This window comes from Xyrauchen texanus, chromosome 44 (genome assembly GCF_025860055.1).
Source record: "Xyrauchen texanus isolate HMW12.3.18 chromosome 44, RBS_HiC_50CHRs, whole genome shotgun sequence".
Classification (NCBI taxonomy): Eukaryota; Metazoa; Chordata; class Actinopteri; order Cypriniformes; family Catostomidae; genus Xyrauchen; species Xyrauchen texanus.
In genome coordinates, this window is record NC_068319.1 from 10,218,241 (window position 1) to 10,245,272 (window position 27,032).

The 27,032-nt window shown below is 37.7% G+C and overlaps 1 protein-coding gene across 4 annotated transcripts in view; it reads left to right on the forward strand.

Annotated features, from left to right (window-relative positions):
* LOC127637105 (serine/threonine-protein kinase DCLK1-like) overlaps window positions 1-27,032 on the forward strand; it is a 65,478-nt gene that overhangs the window by 26,063 nt on the left and 12,383 nt on the right. For 2 of the 4 annotated variants that reach the window (XM_052118012.1, XM_052118013.1), the window contains exons 4-5: window positions 789-896; window positions 18,258-18,352. In XM_052118012.1, coding sequence (XP_051973972.1) covers window positions 789-896; window positions 18,258-18,352 — 203 coding nt within the window. Of the gene's footprint in view, window positions 1-788; window positions 897-17,065; window positions 17,139-18,257; window positions 18,353-18,851; window positions 19,594-27,032 lie in introns of those variants that run through there. The other 2 variants (XM_052118015.1, XM_052118014.1) reach the window with 2 other exon arrangements.

Below are 27,032 nucleotides of genomic sequence, written 5' to 3' on the forward strand. Positions count from 1 at the left end.
GCCAGTACTTGGATTTTTCTAGTTAGTGGATAAATACATGGATCAGTGAATCTTAGCCAGAATTACCAATTGGTCTGATTGGGTAAAGTTTTTGCCTCCAGTACAAGGCAAAAACTTTTCTTAGACATTTCTGCTTTTAATGCAAAGATTGTGATTGTTTTTAACCAACTGGTCTTATTTTTAGTGGATATATGAAGTTTTTGTGAAATGTTTTGCTTGAAAAGGGTGCTTATGCTTTCTCCCAATTTGGAATGGCCAGTTCCCACTACTAAGTAGGTCCTTGTGGTGGCGCGGTTACCCCCCTCAATTCGGGTGGTGGAGGACAACTCCCAGTTGCCTCCGCTTCTGAGACATTCAAGCTGTGCATCTTATCACGTGGGTCATTGTGCATGACACAGCGGAGACTTACAGCACGGGAGGCTCATGCTACTCTCCACGATCCACGCTCAATTACCACGTGCCCCTTTGAGAGTGAGAACCCCTAATCGTGACCACAATGAGGTTACCCCATGTGACTCTACCCTCCCTAGCAACCGGGCCAATTTGGTTGCTTAGGAGACCTGGCTGGAGTCACTCAGCACACCCTGGATTCGAACTTGCGACTGCAGGGGTGGTAGTCAGCGTCAATACTCGCTGGGCTAACCAGCTTATGTTTTCTTTACAATAAATCCCACTTGATATTTGATATTTTTGAGTCTGGCTTAAATACTTTTGTGGCCAATGCACAACATATGTTTAAAAAATAGCTGTACCATATCCTTTTAAATTGTGATTTTGTTGTGTGACAGAGTGCAGAGTGGTGAAATCAAACACTCATGTGAAGATGGGGTCTGGAAACAGAAGCTCTTCCAGAAGTATTGCCCTTTTCCGCCACAGCAAGTCTCCATCTGGATCAGGTAGCAGTTATACTGTATGTGTTTGTGTGTGTGTGTGGGGAGGTTTGGGTGGTTTACGAGGACATTTTTTAGGTTATAAACTGGTAATAACAAGGGTATTATGCTATAAATATGGTTTATAAATAAGCTATAAAAGGATGTTTTTAATAATTCATGTCACTTAAAAATCATACTAAACAATGTTTTTTTGAAAATGTCAAAATGCAAGACCTTGTTTTGTGAGGGTTAGGGTTAGGGGATAGAATCCTTAGTTTGTACAATATAAAAATCATTAGGTCTATGGAGAGTCCTCATAAGGATAGCCGCACCAACATGTGTGTGTGAGTGCATATGTGTTTATGAACAGTAAATCTTCCTCTGACCAAATGAACAGTTCCCTGAGCAAGAGTGTGTCTGCACAGGTGAACTCCTTCTCTCTTCTCGCACACTCGCTGTTTGTTGATTGAACATTTCTTTAAGATAAGATGAACTTTATTTCTAAGTCTCTGTGCGGATAATAAACAAACTAATGTGAAGTCATTTATGTGTTACTGCTATGCAGTAAGCACCAGCTACCTACTGTGTGTGCTCTCCTAGAGCAGAGAGTGTTTGCTGGCATCTGTGTTGAATTGTGTTCAGATATAGCTGTCTGATTCACAAGGGCCACATCCTGATGGAGAGGAGTCAAAGAGGAGAGATATGAAATATTGAGCAATGGGGAGGGAGGTAGATGAGGTGATGAGTGAGAAAGGGAATGAGGGAGAGAGGGGGGTAGTGTGACTCAATCTTGCAGATCCCGATAAACTGTTGTGTGATGAATACCATTGTGTGTGATCTGAATTATAGTCACTATACTGTGTGCATTTGCTTTTGTAGATTTGTGTTCTGTATACTTAATGATTCAGTTTTCCCTTACAAAAAAGTGCTATGGTGGTTACATGTTGTAGTGATGATATCAGAGGTAAAACCATGGTACTGTGATATATGACATGGTACAATGTAAAAAATAGTTAACCTAAAAATGTGCTTCATGCTGTAACTAAATTAACTGGTTTGATTCAAGATAAAAATATTATTTCATTAATCAACCTGAATAGATGAGTTTACACAAACAAAACAAATTTTAAGTGTTAGAGTAGAGGGATAGCTCACCCAAAAATACAAATTCCCTTGTCATTTACTCACCCTCATGCCATCCCAGATGCATATGTCTTTCTTTCTTCTGCAGAACACAAATGAAGATTTTTAGAAGAATATTTCAGCTCTGTTGGTCAACTCAATGCAAGTGAATGGTGACTAAACCTTTCAAGCTCAAAAAATCTAATTAAGGCAGCATAAAAGTAATCCATAAGACTCCAGTGGTTAAATCTATATCTTCAGAAGATCGGTGTGGGTGAGAAACAGATAAATATTCAAGTCCTTTTTTTAACTATATTTCAGAAAGTAAAAGCGAAAGTGTAGTTTTATAGTAAAACAATTATTGAAATATTGATCTGTTTTTCACCCAAAGTGATTGCATTGGTTCAGAAGATATATACAGTATAAAACCCCTGGAATCATATGGATTATTTTTTATGCTGCCTTTATATGATTTTTGAAGTTTCAAAATTGTGGTCACCATTCAATTGCATTGTATGGACCAACAGAGCTGAGATATTCTTCTAAAAATCTTTGTGTTCTGCAGAAGAAAGAAAGTCATACACATCTGGGATGGCATATGAGGGTGAGTAAATTATGAGAGAATTTTCATTTTTGGGTGAAATATCCCATTAAGTTGATATAGGCCCTTAAGGTCACAATTGCAGGTTTCCACTTTTTACAATGTATTGAACGAATACCATATTTATTTACCATGGTATTTTCATGGTACTGCAAGGTACTTCATGGTATTACCACCATGATAGTGCCTAAAACATGGTATTACGATGGTACTATGCCTAAAAAACACAGTAATACAGTGTCTAAATTGTACTGCAATCTAGAGTATGCATAAACTGTATAGGTTTATTTACTTATGTGCAATGAATACCATTGTGTGTAATTTGAATAATGCTGCGTGTGTTCATGCATATTGGATTGACCAGTATTCCCTTTCATAAAAGTAAAGTGATGTTATCATGTTACCAGATGACAATACAATGGTACTTTGATATGATATTCTCTAATTGCCATTTTCTTACACCATGGTATTTCTGTACATAGTACTCCAAGGTACTCAAAAGAATATAATGGAATTACCATCATGCTACTCTCAAAGAACATCCAGAAAAACATGGATATACCATGGTACTTTGAATTGAAAGCAGTATCTAAATTGTAGTGCAAAATAGAGTATACATAAGCCGTTCTCTCGTTTCTTGGATTGAATGTGTACAGGTATCAGTTGTAGCTGTTCCTATCAGTGTTTTTAGTGTTTGTGTCCCATTTTTCCACAAAGCTTGTCTCTGGAACCACACCACTATATGATGTGAGGCGGAGAATTCTAGAAGCTGGTAGTTTATATTTTTTCCTCCAGCAGAGTTGTCTGTTATATGATTGGTTTAAATCGTACCAGTTGAATCTCTATGAGGAGAGCTTTGGCTCAGAGTTCTATCAGGTTGTCATGGAGATACCGGTTAAGGGAGCTGTGCCTTGGAGACAATAGAGGTGCCCATATATGGGTGTCTCTTCCTGTTTGGCAGGGTAGCGGAAGCAGACTCAGAGTGCGCGGCTCATCAGTTCTTGTCAAGCCGCTGTTTCTCAGCAGACACGCGTGCAGACGTGATCCATTAAAGCGAGGAATCGGTTTTCGCTTCAAACATTCAATGTGCCAAACATCCATTTTCACCATTCAGCCTGTTGATCTTATAAGAAACCCTTTGCAAAGATTTCATTAGTAGCCTATATTAGTCTCAGTCACCATTCACTTTGATTTTATGGAAAAAAAGATGCATTGAAAGTGAATGTGACTGAGACTAACATACTGCCTAACATCTCCTTTTGCGTTCCAAGTATTGACTGCTCCAGGGACGTATGATGGTCTGAATACAGAATAGAAATCCCAATCACTAAAATGCAATAGGAACAGACAGAGTGGCTGAGTGGTACATACATCCATAGTTAAATCTGTCAAGACAGCATACAGTAGGTCAAATGTGAAATAATTATAGGGATCAGGGAGGTTAGTGATTTCTAGAACAATCTAACTGTGTTTACTTTCTGTGCTAGAGCCAACTGATGAAGTGTAGCTCTTTACACTGTATGAGTGCAGTTTATATAATAGACCCTGCTAGTGCTGTCAAGCTTAGTATAGCATGTCGCTTTCATTTTGAGAGTGCCCCACACACCTTTATACAAAAAAAAAAACACACACACATATAAACACTTCACACCTGACCAATTTATATAAATGCCACTGAGTGTACAGCTACGAGAAGCCTTTTGTTTTTTGCGTATACCGAAACCTGAAGCCCATGTCATCCAATGGATTATTCACGGTTTGTGCTGTGCAATCAATTGGAGGGCATGACAACACATTTAGAGGTGCTTTAACAAAGGAGATACAGACAGACATAAACAGCTTTTCTCTGTCATATTTATATCAACAGCTGTGTGGGCTGACAGAGATGGATCATCTGTGCTGTTCACATTACAGTGCTGCAAGCAAGACTGCATCGCTATCTGTGCCTGTCCTATTTTCCTTGATCTTAGTTAGAAGATTCTTCCAAAACGGTCTAAGGATTTCTGATCTTAATGTAAAGATCAGATTAATTAAAACAGAAACTTATAGTCAAATATTGTAGGACCTCAAATATGAGAAATGATTGGATCATCATCATCTACTGTAGTTGCTGCTGGAGGAATAAAATGTTTAATGACCTTCCAAACAAACCGATTCACTAAAATAACTTCCCAACACTACAAAAAGGGAATTGGTGATTTTTTTTTTTCAACGCTTCATTTACATAAACCGTTTGAATGAACCAAATCTCTTAAATGTTTTGGACTTCTTAATGCTACAAATAAGAGATGATTATTAATATTTTGTATTATTTACTTGGTAACACTACAATAAATTTCCATTCATCAGCATTAGTTAAAGCATTAGGTGTCATGAACTAACAATGAACAATATCTTTATTTACAGCATTTAAAACCTTTGTTAATGCTAGTTAATAAAATACAACTGTTCATTGTTAGTTCATAGTGCATGAACTAATATCAATACAACTTTTAATTAAAAGAATGTGTTACTATATGTTGAAAATAAATGCTGTTTAATGTTAGTTCATGATATCTAACATTAACAAATGGAACCTTATTATAAAGTGTTACCATTTACTTACCTAACAGTACTGTATTCTATTTCAATGATATGTTAATAAACAAATTGTAGGGGAAAAACAGGGCTGTCAATTGATTAAAATGTTTAATCAAATTAATTACATGATGTGCCGATTAATTAATCGCAATTAATCACATATCAATATTAACTGAGAAAGGCCCCCAAATAAATGTATGTTTGAATATAATAATTAAAATAATGATATTATGATGTATAATTAATATAAAAATAATAATTCAAATACATTACATCATATACACTCACTGAGAACTTTATTAGTAACTACTATTATTAACACAATGTTCCTAATAAAGTGCCCGATGTGGTCTTCTGCTGTTGTAGTCCATCCACCTCAAGTTTTAACATGTTGTGCATTCTGAGATACTATTCTGCTCACTACAATTGTACAGAGTGGTTAGCGGAGTTATTTTAGCCTTTCTGTTAGCTTGAAACAGTCTGTCCATTCCTTGTTGACTTCACATATCAACAAGGTGTTTCCGTCTGCAGAACTGCTGCTAACTGGATGTTTTTTGTTTTTGGCACCATTCTGAGTAAACTCTAGAGACTGTTGAGTGTGAAAATCCCAGGAGATCAGCAGTTACAGAAATACCCAAATCAGCCCATCTGGCATCAACAACCATACAATGGTTTGCTATATGTTCATTTGTTAGTCCATGTACTCATGCGCCAGCTGGATGCTTTTGGAGTCTCTCACTAGTTATCTGCACCTCTGATCATAAGCGCATATGTCAAGTTACATGTAGTTTCATACATTGAAAATCACGTCTCAAGATCCCTGCATTCTTTTGTGCTCTGTCCAGCTGTCTTTGTGCTCAAAAGCGCAGCTGTGGGACGCTGAGTTGCCTGCTGGTTGGTGTGATGATGCCTGTTGCCTGTACAGCTGGCACGCTGATTGCCCCCGACTGCATCATGGTAGTTCATCAGGCTTAAATTGGTCTAATAGAACATTCCTTATTCCGAAAGTTACATAGAGGTTAGGGACATGATTATTTGTCATATAAATAATAGCACAAAATTAACGCATTAAATCGACAGCCCTAGAAAAAAAAATTATAATCTAAGGTTGTTCCTCATTATAAGTTCCAGTAAGCTCTTCTTTGCATAACACAGATGAGCTTGGCCTCATAATCAACTGAATTTTCATCTGACCTGTTTATCCAGAGAGTAATCTTTTATTAGAGGCCATTCTTTAATCAACTTAAAATACCACTGGCTGACTGTCTTAAGGAAAGCATTGTAGAGCTGCTCCTGTCACTCAGTGTCTCATTCAAAGACCTTGTTATTATTCTTACTCTGTAATTCTGGCCAGTTGCACAGCTCATTACAGACAAACCCGCAAACAGCTCATTTACCTATTAGCAGGAAAACTCTGATGGGGCATTCGAACACAACTGTTTGCAGCGACAATGTAACCGAAAGTCATTAATTCTAATTGAGAGCTGCCAATTTGAGGTGACATGAGCGACATCACATTGCAGAGTTTAACATTATTCAAATATGCTATGATGCAGTGCAGTCACTAATGAGAGGGCAGATTGTGGAGTTCATGTGACAACATGGTCACATGGGAAATCGACATGCTGCTTCCAAATATTGATGTACTCTGACATGTACCCTAATCTAAGTTACTGACAAGTGCCATCCCCCATCAGACATTTTAAAATGTATTCAAATGTGGTCACTTTTCACTGTGGCAGTATTGACACCACGCATTGCATGAGCAATCTTCGAGAAATGGGTTCCTGTGGAAACCATTAAGTAATCATGTCACATATACCATGGTGAGCACCATTCAGAGGTTGCATTTTCACTCTAAAATGACACTTTTACTCCACTGATGGTTAGGTTTAAAATTTGCTTTTGGTTGGACACTCTGTGGACATTTAATCTCAACAACACTTCCAGCTTCGACCACAGGGGGCAGCGGTTTGAATTTCGATAAGCAGAAACATTTCAGGAGCAGAATTTTCCCGTACCCGTCGCTGCAGACTGTTAACGTGAAGATGTAGTGGATTTAATCCTCTGCGTAGTGGATTTAAGTGACTTAGTGGATGTTTTAATGTGCATGAGTATTCACATTTAAATATTTTGTGTAATTACTGTATCGTACTTTATGGTCATTAATATATATACAGGTCCTTCTCAAAAAATTAGCATATTGTGATAAAGTTCATTATTTTCCATAATGTAATGATAAAAATTAAACTTTCATATATTTTAGATTCATTGCACACCAACTGAAATATTTCAGGTTTTTTATTGTTTTAATACTGATGATTTTGGCATACAGCTCATGAAAACCCAAAATTCCTATCTCAAAAAATTAGCATATCATGAAAAGGGTCTCTAAACGAGCTATTAACCTAATCATCTGAATCAGCTAATTAACTCTAAACACCTGCAAAAGATTCCTGAGGCTTTTAAAAACTCCCAGCCTGTTTCATTACTCAAAACCGCAATCATGGGTAAGACTGCCGACCTGACTGCTGTCCAGAAGGCCATCATTGACACCCTCAAGCAAGAGGGTAAGACACAGAAAGAAATTTCTAAACAAATAGGCTGTTCCCAGAGTGCTGTATCAAGGCACCTCAGTGGGAAGTCTGTGGGAAGGAAAAAATGTGGCAAAAAACGCTGCACAACGAGAAGAGGTGATCGGACCCTGAGGAAGATTGTGGAGAAGGACCGATTCCAGACCTTGCGGGACCTGCGGAAGCAGTGGACTGAGTCTGGAGTAGAAACATCCAGAGCCACCGTGCACAGGCGTGTGCAGGAAATGGGCTACAGGTGCCGCATTCCCCAGGTCAAGCCACTTTTGAACCAGAAACAGCGGCAGAAGCGCCTGACCTGGGCTACAGAGAAGCAGCACTGGACTGTTGCTCAGTGGTCCAAAGTACTTTTTTCGTCTGAAAGCAAATTTTGCATGTCATTCGGAAATCAAGGTGCCAGAGTCTGGAGGAAGACTGGGGAGAAGGAAATGCCAAAATGCCTGAAGTCCAGTGTCAAGTACCCACAGTCAGTGATGGTCTGGGGTGCCATGTCAGCTGCTGGTGTTGGTCCACTGTGTTTTATCAAGGGCAGGGTCAATGCAGCTAGCTATCAGGAGATTTTGGAGCATTTCATGCTTCCATCTGCTGAAAAGCTTTATGGAGATGAAGATTTCATTTTTCAGCACGACCTGGCACCTGCTCACAGTGCCAAAACCACTGGTAAATGGTTTACTGACCATGGTATTACTGTGTTCAATTGGCCTGCCAACTCTCCTGACCTGAACCCCATAGAGAATCTGTGGGATATTGTGAAGAGAAAGTTGAGAGACGCAAGACCCAACACTCTGGATGAGCTTAAGGCCACTATCGAAGCATCCTGGGCCTCCATAACACCTCAGCAGTGCCACAGGCTGATTGCCTCCATGCCACGGCGCATTGAAGCAGTCATTTCTGCAAAAGGATTCCCGACCAAGTATTGAGTGCATAACTGAACATAATTATTTGAAGGTTGACTTTTTTGTATTAAAAACACTTCTTTTATTGGTCGGATGAAATATGCTAATTTTTTGAGATAGGAATTTTGGGTTTTCATGAGCTGTATGCCAAAATCATCAGTATTAAAACAATAAAAGACCTGAAATATTTCAGTTGGTGTGCAATGAATCTAAAATATATGAAAGTTTAATTTTTATCATTACATTATGGAAAATAATGAACTTTATCACAATATGCTAATTTTTTGAGAAGGACCTGTATATTCAAATAACACACACAAACACACAGATAGGGCCTACATATATTTATATTAAGGCTGCAAAATTAATAAAATAAAATCGAAATCACCATATGACACTGTGTGATTATTAAACCACAAAGGGCTATGATTAATTACATTAATAAATAGTATGATCCCGCTGCTCGTTTCAAAGTGTATGCTCACTGCTCTGTCCTGTATTGTGTAAAAGCATTAATACAGTGTTTTCTGAGCGGTTCTGTGCTCCACAATTACATCTCATGCTCAGAATAAAAGATGTGGTGTTTTTTCCCATTTGCTTACGTGCGCTGAGCTCAAGATTCAATTTAATCTCACTTTTGTGTACTTCCAAACATGTCTGGTTGCTACATGTTAATATACAAATACAAACAATGGGTATTTATGTATAGATGAGAAGAATGAGTAGAATGAATATCTTGCTTAATTTATATAGTTTTTTATGTTGGTGAAGAGGAAAAACTATGACAAGTAATTAACTAAATCCATGGTTATGACCATTTGTAAAAGCAAAGCTGTACTAAACTAATGTGTTTTAATACTTTTATACTAAGTAATATACTACTCAGTGTAATGTATAAAACACAAAACGTCACCAAAATTCACTACTAAGAGGATTACATCCACTACGTCATTGTGCTACAGTCTGCAGAGAGAACCTCTTGAATTTTTGACCTTCTGTCACTGAATTCACAATGTGACCAGTCTGCACATGATCTACCTCAGAACAGCAAAAAATATCAGACCTTTTCCCCCCAATTTATACAGTTAATCTGCTATGCCAGGTTTTAGAAATGCTAAACTGTGGGAGTGGCGTGGCACCATATGAGTTTCGGATATGTGAACGCGAGCTCTGGACACTTGGCTAGTTTTAATACTTTTTGTGTCATAAACTGATGAGACTCGATACACCCTGATTCTTAACTGTTCTAGGAAGACAATATGTCAAAGAATTCAAAATCCTCTGGCTGTGGAGACATTAAAATACAGTTACATGCTCAAGCTGAAGCCCCTGAGCAGCAGGCCGAAAGCCCGTGAGTCAATTTGTCCAGTGAGGTGAAGGAAATTTGGCGACAATTGATGAACATGTCGGCTATGCTGATGAAGGTCATTACTGACTTGGAGGAGCTTGCTGTAATACGTCGACTGATCACTGCCATGAAGACGAAATTCACTGAGATGGTTACAAGAGTGGCAGATGTTGAGAAAGGGATCGATTATCTGAAGTCATTGGAGAGGGAACTAGGCGGACTTGGAATGCATTTGTGTAAAGTTGTAAGTTGTGGAAGAATGTCCGAATTGTTGGAATTTCTGAGCGAGCAGAGGGTCAGAATATGACGGAATTTCTGGACGGGCTCTTTCCAAGTCTGCTTGACATAACAGGCCATAAGCTGGAAATCGAGCAAGCTCATAGAGTTCTGGCTCGGTGATTTCTGAGATCATCCGATAAAGATCTTGTGTTATGTGAGGCGAGGAGTAAAAGGAAGGCTTTCTTGGAAAAACACATTTTCTTGTTCCCAGACTTTGTGAATTCGACAAGAGAGAAACGTGATCGATTCAAGGAATGCAAGGAACTCTTACATTAATGCATTGATATTCCCGGCCAAATTGAGAATAGATGCTAACAAAGTATTTATATGTCCCCCAACAAGCAGTGTCCTTCATAAAGTCAGTGGAGTAAGTGATACTCACTTTGCAGCCGAGTGGGCCTGAATGTAATTCTGTCTCACAAATTTTTATAGAAACAATGTACTTCAACAATCCGATGGCATAGTTTTTTGGGGGCTCTTGTAGGCGTACATTTAGATGGATGGACAACAGCTGGGACTGTCATGATGCACACGTTTTTCTTTTTTCTGTTTGTTTTATTTGGGGGAAAGTTGAGGGTTTGATAGTTGCACTAATGTTGGAATGTAGTCTTTAGAATTTTATTTTTGACGTACAATCAATTTTTTCTAATATGCCAAAATATCAAATGTTAATATGAGTGGATTGTCTCTCTCCGTGTGGAATGTGAATGGGTTGGGGCACCCCATTAAAAGAAGGAAAGTAATTTGTTTATTTAACTGTAAGAAATATGATATAGTGTTTCTTCAAAAATGAATCTTTCCCTTCAGGAAGCTGAAAAATTTGGGAAGATATAGGGTGGACTTGTTTTCTTTAGTGCTGGCTCAATAAGAGCAGGGGAGTCATTACATTGATAAGTATACATCTACAATTCAAATGTCTCAAACTGATTGAAGATAAATTAGGAAGAGTCATTATTATTTTAGCAGAAATTCAGGGACAAAGTCTTATTTTGGCTAATATTTATGCACCTTACGCTGATGATAAGGGCTATTTTATAGATCTTGAAGGGATGTTGCAATTCGCTGGCATAATATATAATATAATATATATTATGTCATAATATATATCATAATATAATATTAGGAGGAGACCTTAATCTATTGATGGACTCAGTCCTTGATCATAGTGAAGCAAAAGTGTGCAAGCCCACTAGAGCAGCATTGATGCTTCACAGGATGTGTGAAAATCTTAGTCTTACAGATATTTGGAGACTTTTGAACCCATCTGGTAGGGACTATAATTTTTTTCATCAGTTCATAAGATTTAATCTAGAATAGGTTTTTTTTTTGGTTTCAAATTCCCTCATTTCATTTGTTGTTGATTTCTCAATTGTAAACACCTTAGTCTCAATGCCCTTGTGTATATAAAGTTGTAAGGAATCATTTAGTTGGCATTTTAATGTATCCCTTTTGCAAACTCCTGAATTCCAAAAATGTTAAAGGCTGAAATCAATGTTTATATTACATACAGTATGCCTCATTCACCAAAAAAAATCCAAAGTACGAGGATGCGTCTGATGCAATTTAAGATTTTGCATTGATTCTATTTGACCCCCTCTAGATTGTATAGGCTTGGTCTTAAAGACACACCCACCTGCTGGCAATGCCAATCAGAAGACGGGGACACAACCCATGTTTTTTGGGGTTGTGTTAAGATTCAAGAATTTTGGTTGAGGGTTCAGATCTTTATGTGTGAAGTATTGGAAACACAATTTTCATTTTGCCCCAGACTCTGCATCTTATGCGATGGGGTGGTCATTAATATTGGGCATAGTCATTTAAAAAGTTGGGTCTTAAACGAAGTTATGGTTTGCAGACAAATCATCCTCAGGAGATTGAAGTCGGCTGAGGTACCCTCGTTTCGGGAGTGGTGCAGTGGAGATGGGTGGGTTTGCAGCATTCCAGAAGATTATTAAATGGGATTTTTTGATAAGAAGTGGGGTGAATATTTGACTTTTTTGGAGGTTTCTCAGGGAGGGGCAGTGGAGAGGGATTTCTAGTTTGATGTGCATGTGCATTCTTGTTGTTTTTTGAAAGTATATATATATTTTTATTTTTTTTATTTTTTGTTTTTATGTTCTAAATGTTAGTGACCACTGAAGTACGTGCTTGTGTCAGGTGGGGGTGGGGATGTTTGGGGGGAGGGGTTTAATGTAAATAATTGATTCCGTATTTTATGTTGTGTTTGTTTGTCTTATGAATGGAATCAATAAAAATTGTTAATAACAAAAAGCTAAATTGTTGTCCTTCTTTTCTATATATATCACATTATAATACCTGGTGTAAAATTATAGATTGGAGCTTTAGTGACACTGCTGTGTTTTATTAAAAAGAGGCAAAATACATGATTAAAAAAGTTCTTGAAAATTTGAGTTTATTAGTCACTGATTGTATTGGTTGTTAGTAGCCCTTATTGCTCAGGGTTAAAGCCGGCTGGAAATGCTATATCCTAATCCTCTCTTTCTTGCTCCTGTTTCTGAAACCCTGTCGTGCATATCACATAGATGCACCCTAAATAGAAATTTCATTAAAAATGATATCCACTGTGAGACAGAGCTGCTTGCTTGAATATACTCAGAGCCGGATGCTCTGTACTTAGTATCTGAGCTTAGAGCGCCCCAGAGGTGTGGAAAAACACCTGTTCTTAAATAATATAGGAGTATAATTATCAATAGTGTAGTCCATAATTTGTATGCCAACATTTTAAATGTTAATTCTTCTATTACACTCACTGAGCACTTTACAAGGAAAGCTATGGTCCTAATAAAGTGCCAGATGTGGTCTTCTGCTGTTGTAATCCATCCACCTCAAGGTTAAATGTGTTGTGCATTCTGAGATGCTATTCTGCTCACTACAATTGTACAGAGATACCATAGCCTTTCTGTCAGTTTGAACCAGTCTGGCCATTCTCCGTTGACCTCTTTCATCAACAAGGTGTTTCCGTCCACAGAACTGCTGCTAACTGGATGTTTTTTGATTTTGGCACCATTCTGAGAAAAGTCTAGAGACTGTTGTGTGTGAAAATACCAGGAGATCAGCAGTTACAGAAATACCCAGATCAGCCCATCTGGCATCAACAATCATGCCACTGTCTAAATCACAGTTATCACATTCTGATGGTTTATGTGTGAACATTAACTGAAGCTGCTGACACATATCTGCTTGATTTTATGCATTGCACTGCTTCAACGTGATTGGCTGATTAGATAATCGCATAAATAAGTAGGTGTAATGCTTAGTGAGTGTACATTACATAATTGGGTGTTTGACATACTCAAAATACTTTTGAAATGTTGACACGGCCTGCAATGTTACATACTATTCTCCGTCTAAGACTAATTTAAACAGAAAGGTGATTAAAGAGGTGTAACATTTAAGAAAGAGCCTAAAATATATACTTTCTCTCATCCAATCATGTACATTTTAACCTAAAATCTTGATATTGAAGGGAAAAAAAGAATTCATGACATGTCAGCTACTCAATTGTAGTTTAATTTGGTAAATTCTGCCAATTCCGAGTTACAATTAAACATTTTCGCCATACATTCTAACCTTGAGAACCATTTTTGAAATGTACAATTACAACAAATTTAGCCAGCCTTTAAGTGATGAATTATAGTCCTACAGTTATCTTTAAATTAAAGGGAAAAAAAATCACAGAACCATCAGACTATTCACATTCATATTCAGATATGCTGTTTCTGTTTGGCTTTAGTGGGAGTGTTAGATCAGGACAGCAGTATGTCAGAGGGGGACACTCTGCCTCTTTTTATCCCTTTTGCACCTTATTCTCGCTTTCCATTATGGATAAAGGGTCAGAGGCAAACAGTGGCCCAAACTGCACCTGGCGTGAAAAAGAGAGGAGCGAGGGAGAGCAAAAATGAGCAGAGAGAAAAAGAGATGAGAGAGGTCATATCACTGAATCCTTCCTCCCACAGCTGAGCATGTTACACAAGAGCTCACAGAGTCACTTCTCTCTCTTCAGTATCTATATTTATATTTTGGTTATTAACCATGCTTTAACTTATAACTTATATCCCATATATAAAATGTTCATTCCCCTTGCAGTCTCCTGCAATGCTGGAACATTCTGTATGTTTGCAGTAGTGTTTTTGTATTTGTGGGGGGAAGGGATAAATATATTCTGCCTCATGCTGCTTTATGATCAGTATGTTCAATTACTTGCAGTTCATACGAGAAATTAAGGTATTTTGAGCTGTCTGACCGGTTCACACTCTTTTCTTGATCTGTCTGTCAGATTCACACCAAAGCATCCATTATTATGCAGGGTATGGTAGAATTTAAATATTTATCAGAATGGGGTACATCATGTGGGACAACAGACAGCCCTGCTGCGCCTCGTTTCGTGGTTCCTCCATGGAGCTCTGCCGAGTTTTTGAGGTGCCGTGGATTTTATCGGACTGTCTAAAGGAGATCAAATAGTCTCAGATTATGCTATCGAGTTTTGTACCCTGGCTGCTTCTTGGGAGTGGAACGACCACGCTGTGTGGGACTGGTTTCTGCATGGGCTTTCTGAAGACATCCAGGATGAAATATATCCTTTATATCTGCCTCCACGCTTTGACGATTTGGTGTATCTGGCTATTTGAGTCAATCAACACCTTAACTCTAGAGTGATTGACTTCCAGTCTGCTGGCCATTGTTCTCTACATCTCACTACACTTCAATCGAGGACTCCTACGAATCTGCCCCTGACTTCCACAATGCACACACTCGCCTAAGAACACACTATTCACTGATTTGCACATTTCGCGTTGCACTGTTCCTCAAAGTCCTCCCCGTAACTGCAGCCGGTGCCGGGATCATCAGTCTTCGCCAGCACAGTGGAAGTTAATATTTATTGTTAATAAGTCCTTTGAACTGTTCCTCTGCTCTTTGGTCTCTTTGTCTCGCTCTCACTCTCTGACAGTCAGTCTCCTTTTCTCTCTATTTTTGTGTTGATGGAAGAAAACCATACAGGTTTGGAACAACATGAGGGTCATGGAACAAATTGTTTTTGTGTGAACTACCCTTAGGAAAACCCTTAGTAATAATTGTAAGGGTTCAATGTGTTTTTTTATTATTATTATTAAGGGGAACACTTATCACCAAATGTTCAGATCAGTAGTCAATATGGGGTTTTCAATGTCACCATCCTTAAATATTTGGTTACATCATTGTAATCCCTGTGATCCCCCACTGATTTTCACCCACAGAACTTTGTGAACATGTTGGAGAACTGACCCCAAAAATAAAACAGTGATGTCTATATGTGAAGCATCACTCGCATCAAATTAATGAAGTGCCACAGATGGTGCTAATGAGTGTACTTCTTTTCCCCTGTCTGACACACACTCAAACACACACATATACACAAACACACTCACTGCATTCCATACCAATGAAAACACATATAAGTTCCCAAACAGAACTTTAACTTTAATTTCAACTTTAAAATGTATTTGTATGGTGTTTTTCACAGAACATAGATTCCAAAGCAGCTTTACCAAAATAGTACCTTATAAATACCCCAGTGAGCAAGCCACCTTTGTCTTCGGTTATCACATTCAGAAATAATTTACTGAAAGCTGAAAGTATTGACATCTAAAAAGCAATAATTGTTTCCTGTAAATACCACATAGACCACACAGTGTCATGCTTGCAATGTGCTTTTATGATAAAGTGCCACGCTGTCAGCATGAGATCAGTTTAAAGCTGTTAAAAGGATAGTTCACTCAAAACTGAATATTCTCTAATCATTTACTCACCCTCATTCCATCACAGATGTGTAGGACTTTCTTTCTTCTTCTAAACACAAACCAAGGTTTTTAGAAGAATATCTCAGCTCTGTAGGTCTATCAGAAATCACATAAATTAGCATAAAAGTAATCCATAATACTCCAGTGGTTAAATCCATAACTTCAGAAGTGATATGATAGGTGTGGGTGAGAAAAAGATCAATATTTATGTCCCTTTTTATCATAAATCTCCACTTTCACGTTCACATTCTTCTTTCATTTTTTTGGCAATTTGCATTCTTTGTGAATATCGCCACCTACTGGTCGAGCTGCTCCAAGGTGAAAATGTATAGAAAAAAGGGACTTTTTCTTATCCACACTTATCATATTACTTCAGAAGATATGGATTTAACCACTGGAGTCATATGGATTACTTTTAAGTTACTTTTGTGGGTCCAATGTAATGTAGTCAGGTTGATTCTGCGATATTTAATAATATTATTGACTTGAAAACAACCAGTTATTTTAGATAACATGAATCACATTTTAGGTTACCTGACATTTTTAAAGTGTATTTTATAGCTTTTAAAGACATCTTTATTGTTCACATGTTCCCTCTTGGTGTTATTCGTGTAACTACCTAATAAATAACTAGGCCTACATAAAAAACACATCCATTTATTATACAGTAAATTGATCACCTGTTATTATATTTTAGTACACAAAGGGTTGAAGACCCTAAATCACCATTTCAGATTTAAATACGTTAGTGTTTATGTTTGTATATGGCCGTGGCTAGAGTGTCATTAAAGGTCTGTCGGTGACAAGATTCTGCCCGTTTCCACCTTTACCATAGCGCGAGTGCGCCTCCCACTACCTTTCCGCATTGGCTCGGGATCGCGTCAGAGCTACGCGAGCAGACCACGAGCCAATGAGCAAGCAGCGGCTCACGCCCTCTACTCCTCTCCGCCCTCTGTTATTCCATTCATTGGAATTCGCGCGCAGTGAGTGCTGCTGCTGCTGCTTACTGCCGCTTTCTGCCACTGTGTCCTCAACATGCTGCAATATGAAGGTATGAGATGCGGCTTCTCTCCTCTTGTGCGAATACGTCGGAAGTTGCCTTTTATCGTTTGAAAGGGATCTTGATTGTAATATTTAGTCCATTTTGATGTGATAAAGATTTCATAAAATTTTAATTTACACTATGTGTGAATCAGTGTTTTATTTATAATTAGTTGGTAAGTAGCTATACCGGTGTTTAGTAGTATTATATTATAGCCTATAATATTTGACATAAGTAGCCTTATTATTTTAATTCGGTTCATATTTTAAATGTACTTTTATTTAAAAATTCGCAGTTTAGTAAAACACTTATAACATCACCTCAAGCGTTGATCATTTCAATTCAATAAGACGTTCATTCATAGCTTTGCTTTTCAACTTTAATATTCAAAAGGAATAAAAAATAAATAAATAAATAAAACCCTAACATAGAATATGCTGTAAATGGAAAATTAAATTTTATTATATAAATATAACATGTATTATATAAATATATATATATATATATATATATATATATATATATATATATATATATATATATATATATATATATATATATATGTGTGTGCTGTTTATATAATATTTATAATACTAGATTGCTTGGCTGCTTACTTTTTGTTGTTTATTAATTGCTGCTTTTCTACTGGATCTTCATAAGGCTATTGTCTATTACGTTTGCACATTTATTCTCTATTGTCCTGGTAACATAGTAGCACAGAGTCTGGCAAGGGATAATTCCTGCATCAGAAAATAGTGTCACAGTTGCCAGTGAATATTAATCAGCTTGCTGTTGATTGAGAGGTCTTCTGTGTACAGTGTGCAGTCGTACCATGCCTTATGGGCCTTGGAAGATGTGATGGTGTTTGTGAGTCTGTTGAAATGGAGGGATTTGTGCCACGGAGTGTGTGGTGCTCTATATGAAGAGGATTTGTTTTGGGATGCGAGGGTGGGATGCTGGAGCCATGTGGGTGATTTATTCTCTTCATACTCACAGGCAGGCTTTAGAAAAGCTCACTCTTTGAATATAAGAACACTGGCTGTCTCCAGAGACTCTCTGAACATTAACTGAGCTTCATTCACAAACTTTTTTTTGTGAACTCAATGTTTTTCTTCTCTTGCTCTCTAGTAAATGGGACTCCAGCCAGTCAGTTGTCTGCACCCCATTCCACAAAGTCACCCAGCCCGTCGCCCACCAGCCCAGGGAGCATGAAGAAACGCAGGGTAAGAGAGCATCCGCCACAGTCCCCCTAACACAGGGCCAAAACTATAGACACTAAGGGGGATATGCCTACCCCAATTTTCAGATTAGCAAGTGGCCGATATGTTTTTTTTGTTGTTTTTTTTCCCATTATATTGGGTCTCGCCAATCCTGAAACACACACACACACACACACATAGAAAAACATTGCACTCCAAACCAATTTACACTATAGCTCAAAAACCTGCTCATCTGCACAAGCATAAAACTCATAAATCATCGATTCCTGCTGTTAATCTTCTGTTGTCCACCTGGTGTAGCGGTTATCATCTAAAACTAAATCTAAACTCAATTTCCTTAATAATAACTACTTTATATTCACAAATGACTTCACAATGTAAATTATCTGGTGTGATTATGCATCCAGATCCTTGTTTTGATCTTCTTCTCTTAGTTAGCATATCCTAACGCCCTCCGCCACCATCTCGGGCTCTTTATAACGCGCTCCTTCTATGTTCTCAGGAAATGGACAAGGCCGTCCTTGACCTCACAGCATAACTTCCCTACTTCTTGAGGAAGTGGTGCTAAGATCCACAGACAATTCCAGAATTCTTTGTGAGAGTGAATGGTGCCAGCCTACCCAGGCCACCAGAATTGGAGACTTTTATGATGCATTTCTTTGATATGATTATTCATCAGAGTTGAGCTTTATTATCCAGTAGAGTTGTCCATGGAGACAAAATCCTGCCTGTTGTAGAATGGCAACATTGGGACTGTTTGGTAGAGAAGGCGAAAATGTATAAAACACGCCAAAGGAGCATGCAACTCACCAGGAAGTTTGTCTATTTATTCATTTTTTCTCATTATTTACTAATTACTCATTATTAGGGCCGTAACCACCATAGTTATTGAGGGGGGCACATCCCTACCAATATTCAGAGATGTAGTCGATCAAAATTAGTTTTTAAACTTTTACATTTGGTCCCCTCATTCTTGAATATTTGGTGATGTCCTTGTCTGTTGATTCTTTAGAGGCCAGTGTGTGTGTAAGTGGGAGGACGTTGGGTGCATGTGATCAGATCAGAGTGTTTCTAATCCTGTGGATGACATTAATGCAAAGAGGTTTAATTAAGCTTCTCAATCCAAATTCAGAGTTTCTCACAGTTTTTAATTTTAGTCTTAAGCCTTTTTCTTTCTACCTCTCCCTCTATACTTCTTTCCCTGAGTTCTCCATGACTTAAAGGAATAGTTCACCCAAAAATTATTATTCTTTTATCTCACCCTTATGCTGTTTCAAACTTGTATGACCTTCATTCTTCTGCAAAACACAAACAAAGATATTTTGATGGAGATATGATGTGTGTTTGTCCATACAATATAAGTCAATGGGGTTCCAACACTTTCAAGCTCCAAAAAGGACATAAAGGCAGCATAAAGGTAATCCATGTGACTCTGTGTCTTCTAAAATGATATGAACGGTTTTGGGTGAGAACAGACCAAAATTAGACATTGTAGTCTGCTGGCATGATCACAATTTAAAGCTTGATTACACTTCATCGTCAAGTACGAAAGTGTTATCGAGCTTTAAATCATGATTGCACCCAGCAGACTGGAATGTCAAGATCTATAGTGAAAAAGGAGTTATATTTAGGTCTGTTCTCACCAGAAAAATGTATATTGCTTCAGAAGACATGGATGAAACCACTGAAGATGGATTGATTACCTTTATGCTACCTTTTTGTTCTTTTTGATGCTTGGAAGTACCCCATTGACTGGCATTGTAAGGACTAAAACACCTCATATCTCCATCAAAATATCTTTGTTTCTGTTCAGCAGAAGTAAGAAAGTTATATGAGTTTGAGATGGCATAAGGGGAAAATATTATAAGAGAATTATTATTTTTGGGTGGACTATTACATTGAGTCATGGAGAACTTAGGAAAAAGAAGGAAAGAGGAAGACAGAAAATGGGAGACAGATTAATCATAATGCTGATGCACTACTACAGCATTCAGTCTGTGTAGATGTTGCACTCCATTCCAAATGTTGAGCTTGACCTTCGGGGCACTTCAGATACAGATTTGGGCAGCTAAAGTGCTGTTTTAAAGCCAGCGAAATCACATGCTGATATTGATAGATTAATCAGATACTGTAATGCACCACCAAATTGGAGTTTTACTCTGACCTCAAATGAGCTCATATGATGCAATCTCATAAGCAAGCATTTGCATTTACGTTTATGCATTTGGCAGATGCTTTTATCCAGACTTTATCTATTCCATCAATAGTCCCTTTACTTACTGCATTTTTAGTTTAGATATATTCTAAATCATTCCAGATTGTATTAGAAGTTGCTAAACTGCTCTAAATGTCTTCTTGTGGAAGAGGGTTACTTTTAATGACTCTAAAACGGATACAATTTGTGTTCTGGCTTGGGAAACAGAAACACTGAGCATTTTGTCTTCGCCCTCCATCCACCAGGAAAAATTCTCAGATTTCTTATATATTTTTTACTTATTACATGCAGCTGCCTAAACGCTTGAAGTTGAAGATCTCACAGTGGTTTGATTCTGATGGCTTTGCTCTCGGCTGAGAATTTGGGACATTGAGATCTGTCCAAAGCAGAGACGCTTCTCAGTGTTTATTACAACCATCTCTTGCATAAGTGGGTCGCACCTTGATACCACCCCAGTGGAGTTCTGTGGATGAAGATGGAAGGCAAAAACATTAACATAAATATGATACAAATGCAAAAGTACGGAATATATTCTCTCAAAATGTCTGCAGAAAAGCAGGTGAATTCTTTATCCAGTTTATGGATTTACATGAGACTCCGAATGCCATTATTATGTTGTTATTGGAGTTTTGTGGCTTGCCAATTAGTTTTCATTTTCGGTGTGTTATAACATTATGTTTTTTTATTGTATATTAGAGCTTGTTTGATGACGGCAGTATTCCGCTTGCAATATCATATATACATTCCAAAGACCATCTTGCATAATCATTTATAAAGTACCTCTGATGTAAAGAAACTCCAAATATCTCTCGAGTTGACGTTACAATTTAAAAAGTGCACTTATTCATTCACTTAAAAACAGAATGATTTAAACACTAATTATTATTTCTAATTTATTATTAATTAGCTTTACCACTCAAGCCCAGTCTGTGCTTCCTTACATGTGCAACGCATGACCCACTTTTAGAAATGAGCTACACGAGTGGAGGCTCTATACTGGGAGTGTGTGTGCAGCCTCTGCGTCCTGAGGCATATCCCCTCTTTCTTTCCATAAACCCTCTGTTCCTCTGGGGTTGAATATGGAACACATACACATTTAATGTTATGGTGACAAATACATTTTTAATCCGTGTACAAAGGGCAACTAAACATCTGATATAAAAATGTTTAGACCTCATACAAAGCATAATCCATCTTAATCTGACTAAACGCTTTTTTTTTTTGGAGTTACTTAGACATTTGGTAGAGGATAGATCTTCCTTTTTGTTATTTGATAGAGTTGTGAGCTTGGAAATCATTTTTTACTTTCTTGGCTAAACAGGTATGGCGTGTTTTTTGCATGTTGTGTAGTATATAAAGTGAGTTAATCACTATTCAACATCATGACTGTCTCTATTCATAAACACACTCTTCATCATTTCCGTCAAATTGTGCCCCCTCAATCTGTCTGTTGGGTTGCATGCTCTTCATATTTTAATTTGGGCTTTTTACACTAGCATTGTTTCCTTTTTTGTGGGCTTAAATTACATTGTGTGTGTATGTGTGCTTGTGTGTCATTAATTTCATGAGCACTGATTCATAAATTAGCATTTTCAGTTTGTGATATCATTGCACGTGGGTGTTTAAAAGAAAGTTGGATTTGTTGTTTTCAAATTATTTGCAATCCTTGTGTTTGCATAAACTGTATATAGGCCTCTAGCATTTATTTGTGTTTCTGTGTTTCTCCATCATGAGCAAAATCATGATAGTACACCAAAAAAATTATTTACTCACTCTCAGGTGGTTTCAAACTCATATGATTTTTCTCTTCTCTGTGGAACACAAAAAGAGTGATTTTGCAGAATTTTACCACAGCTCTTTTACATACAATGAAAGGAATGGTGACTTGTGCTGTCAAACTCCAAAAATTACCAAAAAAAAGAACCATAAAAGTTCCATATGACTCATGTCCTATATTTTAAGTGTTCTGAAGATTTATGATAGCTTTATGTTGGAAAGAAAATCTAAATATAAGTTGTTATTCGCTTAAAAATATTCACATCTGTAGCTCTGAAACCTCATTCACGTATAAACAAATATTGAGAAAAGTCATTGTTCTTGCATTGACATCAAAACTAGTGAGAGTGAATAAATTATGACAACATTAACATTTTTGGGTACACTTTTAATTTAAGATTTGAAAAGTTAACTGCTCATATATTGAATAGAAACTGTTTTCATCTGTCCATACCATGGAAAGATTCTTTGCTCTCTTTGCTTTTTCAGTGTCCTCTTGTGTTCCTTTGGTTGTCATTGTTTTTGTTTTTGACTGTTTTTTATTAGTTTTGTTTCATATTCGTAATACCTTTTTTTAAGATGTATTTTTGCATTTAGAAAAAGAAGTGATAATGCCATTTTCTTGTCATTATTTTGTATGTGTTGCCTTTCTATATTTGTGTTTATTTTCCAGTTAAACCGATAACAGCATGTCATGAAACCATTCCATCAAATGTATGATTGAGGATGCTAAATACATTAAATTGTAAGTCTCTTTATCTTAGTATGAGCTCGACTTGGTGTTTATAGATATTTTCTCATTCTTCTTTTTGTAACAGTTGGGGTCCTTTTCTGTGTATTTGGGTCAGAATAAAACTCTGGTTTTGCTTGGAGTTCTTTTAATCACATTTTATTTATCTCAGATATCGCCGATGCAAAAACAGACAAATGAATGTAATATGTGCAATCATTATAGGTAATGACAGTGCATGCATTCCAAAAACACATTTACATTTATGCATTTGGCAGACGCTTTTATCCAAAGCGACTTATAGAGCCCTTATTACAGGGACAATCCCCCTGGATCAACCTGCCTTGCTCAAGGACACAATGGTGGTGGCTGTGGGGCTCTAACCAGTGTCCTTCTGATTTCCAGATTACCAGTTATGTGCTTAGACCACTACACCACCACCACTCCAGATTAATGCAATTGGTCACAGAGTTATATTATGTATTAATGTATCCTGAAGTGACTCTTATGAGAAATAATTTTGTTAGTCTTAATGAAGTTGCCACTAAGAGGTTTACCAGCTCTACAGCTGTTCCCCAAAATGGCAGAGAGCAGTTTGTGTCCATTTGCCAAGACGAAAACATTAGATTAAAATTTCCATAGGCTTCAACATCTCCACAAAACTAAATCAAATCCAGACAAAAAAATCTGTTTTTAATAAGAGTGTCTGTGATATTAAAAAAGCATGAATTTATACAGAATGATTTGATAAGGTGTTACTGTGGCACTAGAATGTAAGACATTATTTATGTTATTCAGTGTTATCAGAATAATATTAAACATATGCTGAATAACAGACTGATATGCAACATAACCATTCCTGCTCAACTTGCTCCGAGCGGGATTTGAACTGGTGTCTCCAGCATGGAAGGCAGGCGTACTTACGAGGAGGCTAAAGGCTACAGCCTCTAGTGTCAGTCACTAGTGCGCCTCTTGAGGCCAGGGGAGAGAGGTTTGCACATACTGCACAGCTATCATGTACCAGCTGGCTCCCATTACATTCACCCCCCTAAAACTCACTTCTATACGGGTCACGGCACCACTGTAACCAGTCCTGCTCAACCCGCTCTGAGTGAGATTCGAACTGGAGTTGCTGCGGCATGGGAGGAAGGCGTGCTAACACTATTCGCTAGTGCGCCTCTTGAGGCCAGGGGAGAGAGGTTTGCACATACTGCACAGCAATCTTGTACCAGCTGGCTCTCATTACACAACATGGCATTTCATTTAGCTTTAGCATGATGCAATATTGATCACTCAATTCTTCTAAAGTAAATGGGTGTTAAATTATATTTTGTGGCCATAACATCATTTTTGTTTCTTTATGGTGTTCCTTATCAGACAGATTCTGTTTGCTATTGGTCCTGAGAAAAGCACAAATATTCAACCTCTTTGCACAAGTGATATGACCTAGCTAGCATTCAGCCAGAAAACAGGAAGATGCCATTTATGGGCTTGTCTCAAGCTGTTTCCTGTCTCGCAGAGGGAAAATATTATTAGTGCCGCACACTCTAACACTCCAACAGTTTCCATGGTAACAAGAGCTTTGATACCGCTAGGAAAAACTGTGATATGAATGAAATAGAAAAGGATGTGGTAACACACACTTACAAACACACACTTCCTTCAGAACTATTTCTGATTACACTTAAACAGCACTACCTTGCTCGACACTTACGAAACCCTTCAAACGGAGATGATCATACTGTGCATGTTGGAAAGCTGACCCGCTCACTGGTTTGTCTCGGTAGATTTGCACTTTGTTCATGTTGTTTGTTGGTGTCGTTCCTCTGAGGTGTGACCGGGCCACTCTCGTACACCACTACCGTCCATTTAAATCCTGGCAAGTCCTCCCGGCAGACGGGTGTGCACAGTGCTCTTGGAGACATTATTCCAATTAATCTCTGCACATACCTGAAAGGGTCCCTGCACCCTGACTGCCGGCAGCTGGGAGAGAAAACCAATTTACAGCACAGCCAGTAACTCTGCTCACACTTGCTGCTGCTGCCATGGAAACCGGCAAAGAAACACCAAAGCGCTAACTGTCTCTGTTTAAAAGTGAAAATGAGGATTTTGCCTCAATTATGCAGTCCTGAGTGGAAAAATACAAGGATATTAAGCACAGGAAGAGAAAGACAGAGTACCTCAGAGAGGGACTTCTCCGTTTATAATTATGTAGTTAGGTAGTTGTCTGTAGTTTTTAGAGTAACTTTTCCCATATAAACAGGACATGTACTGCTACCATGCTGGGGGAAACAAACAGCTTAAACCAGCCTAAACTGCCTTAGCTGGGCTCCCAGCCTAGTCAGGTTGCTCTTTTTGCTGGTGTTTGAGGGGTTTTGGGCACTTGTCATCTGGTCAGTCTGTGAGTCCAGCTGGCAGACGAGTTAAATCAGCTCAGTACCAGTTTTGGCAGGCTAGGAGACTAGCTAACCTGTCCATCTTAAACCAGATATGACTATCCAAACATCTAAAGTTGATTTAAATTTATTTTCTTTTTTTTCCCCAGCATATTTTTATTTTTATTTTTTTTGTAGTTGTGCTTGTCAATAGTTTTTGGAGAACACTCTCCACGCACTTGATGAAGCTAGCATTTATTTTTTCTAAAGCAAACAGCTTTCCTAAAACATTTATGGCAACATAAGTGGACAGCTAAGTTCACTAAATTATGAAATTTTAAACAATACCAAGCTATATAAAGTTATTATTTTTAAATAAATAAGTTTATCATGTTTGAGTGTTGGTAAATTATGTTTTTGAGGCTTTACAGACATTACATCAGAAATTAGCATAATTAATTCAGAAGCAATGGCCAGCATCATCCAATCAATGCCAACAATGTTAAAATAAATTAAATTATGAATCTATGTACTGATTACCATTGTGTCATGTCTGCCAAACATGTTGAGTGGTCCAAATATCATCTGCAGCCTGATACGATACTTTTGGTTGGATTTTAGGAGTGAATGCACTTAGTTGCATAGAGAGTGTAGGATGCTCCCTTGCTCCATATTGAATGACTTAACCTCAATATGCTCTGTCTGCACTGGTCTTAGAACAGTTCGAAATGCACCTTATTTTCATCCTATCTCCATTTAAATCTTCTGAAATAAAAAAGAAAAATTATAATTTCTGATGAATGAACAACTAACCTCACACACCTGAGAAGTAATTGATTGGTGCAGAGGACACAAGCTGTAGCAAAGTCAATGAAATGGAAAAATTCCTGCACACTATCCTGGCTTGCAAAGAGTATCAAAATGTATTCAGCAATGTTTCGGTTACTCGACCTTCATCAGGCATCAGTCATGACCAATCAACACATCTGATGACCATGACATCACAACCAATTTTCCATTTCATCAGCTTAAACCAGTAAATATACAGTAAATATAGGATTTCTAAGGAAAACATGCGCTGAAATACACATTAGTGTACAATATGTTTAGCAGCATGGAGTTTCGCGATAAATCACTCAGAGAGACTCTTGAATCTTTTGACTCAAACAGGTTTCATTGTAAAAACGTAATTAAGTTTCTTACCAATTTTGTTGGCATAGTTTTGTTGGCATGTCTCCTAAAGACAAACTGTGACAAACTGTGAACAGCGACATGTTGTTTTTTCATATGGCTCCATATGTCGAAAGTTTATGCGTTGCATATTGCGAAGCCTAAATAAAACGTCCACGCATGTGTCCGCGGGTTGGCACGAGGTTAATTGCAAATTGTGAACCATTTCTTCACACAATTATTGCATTTCTCTTTCTACTGGGTTTTTCTAACAAAAGGACAGGGCAAAGTCAGAAACATAGTTTATCTGATTCAGCTGAGCTTGAAATAATTTCACTGTTGTCACACAAAATCACGGTGAGGGAGAAAAGAGCAGAGAGGCCTGCAGAAATAGCCAATAGCCACAAAAACACTTGA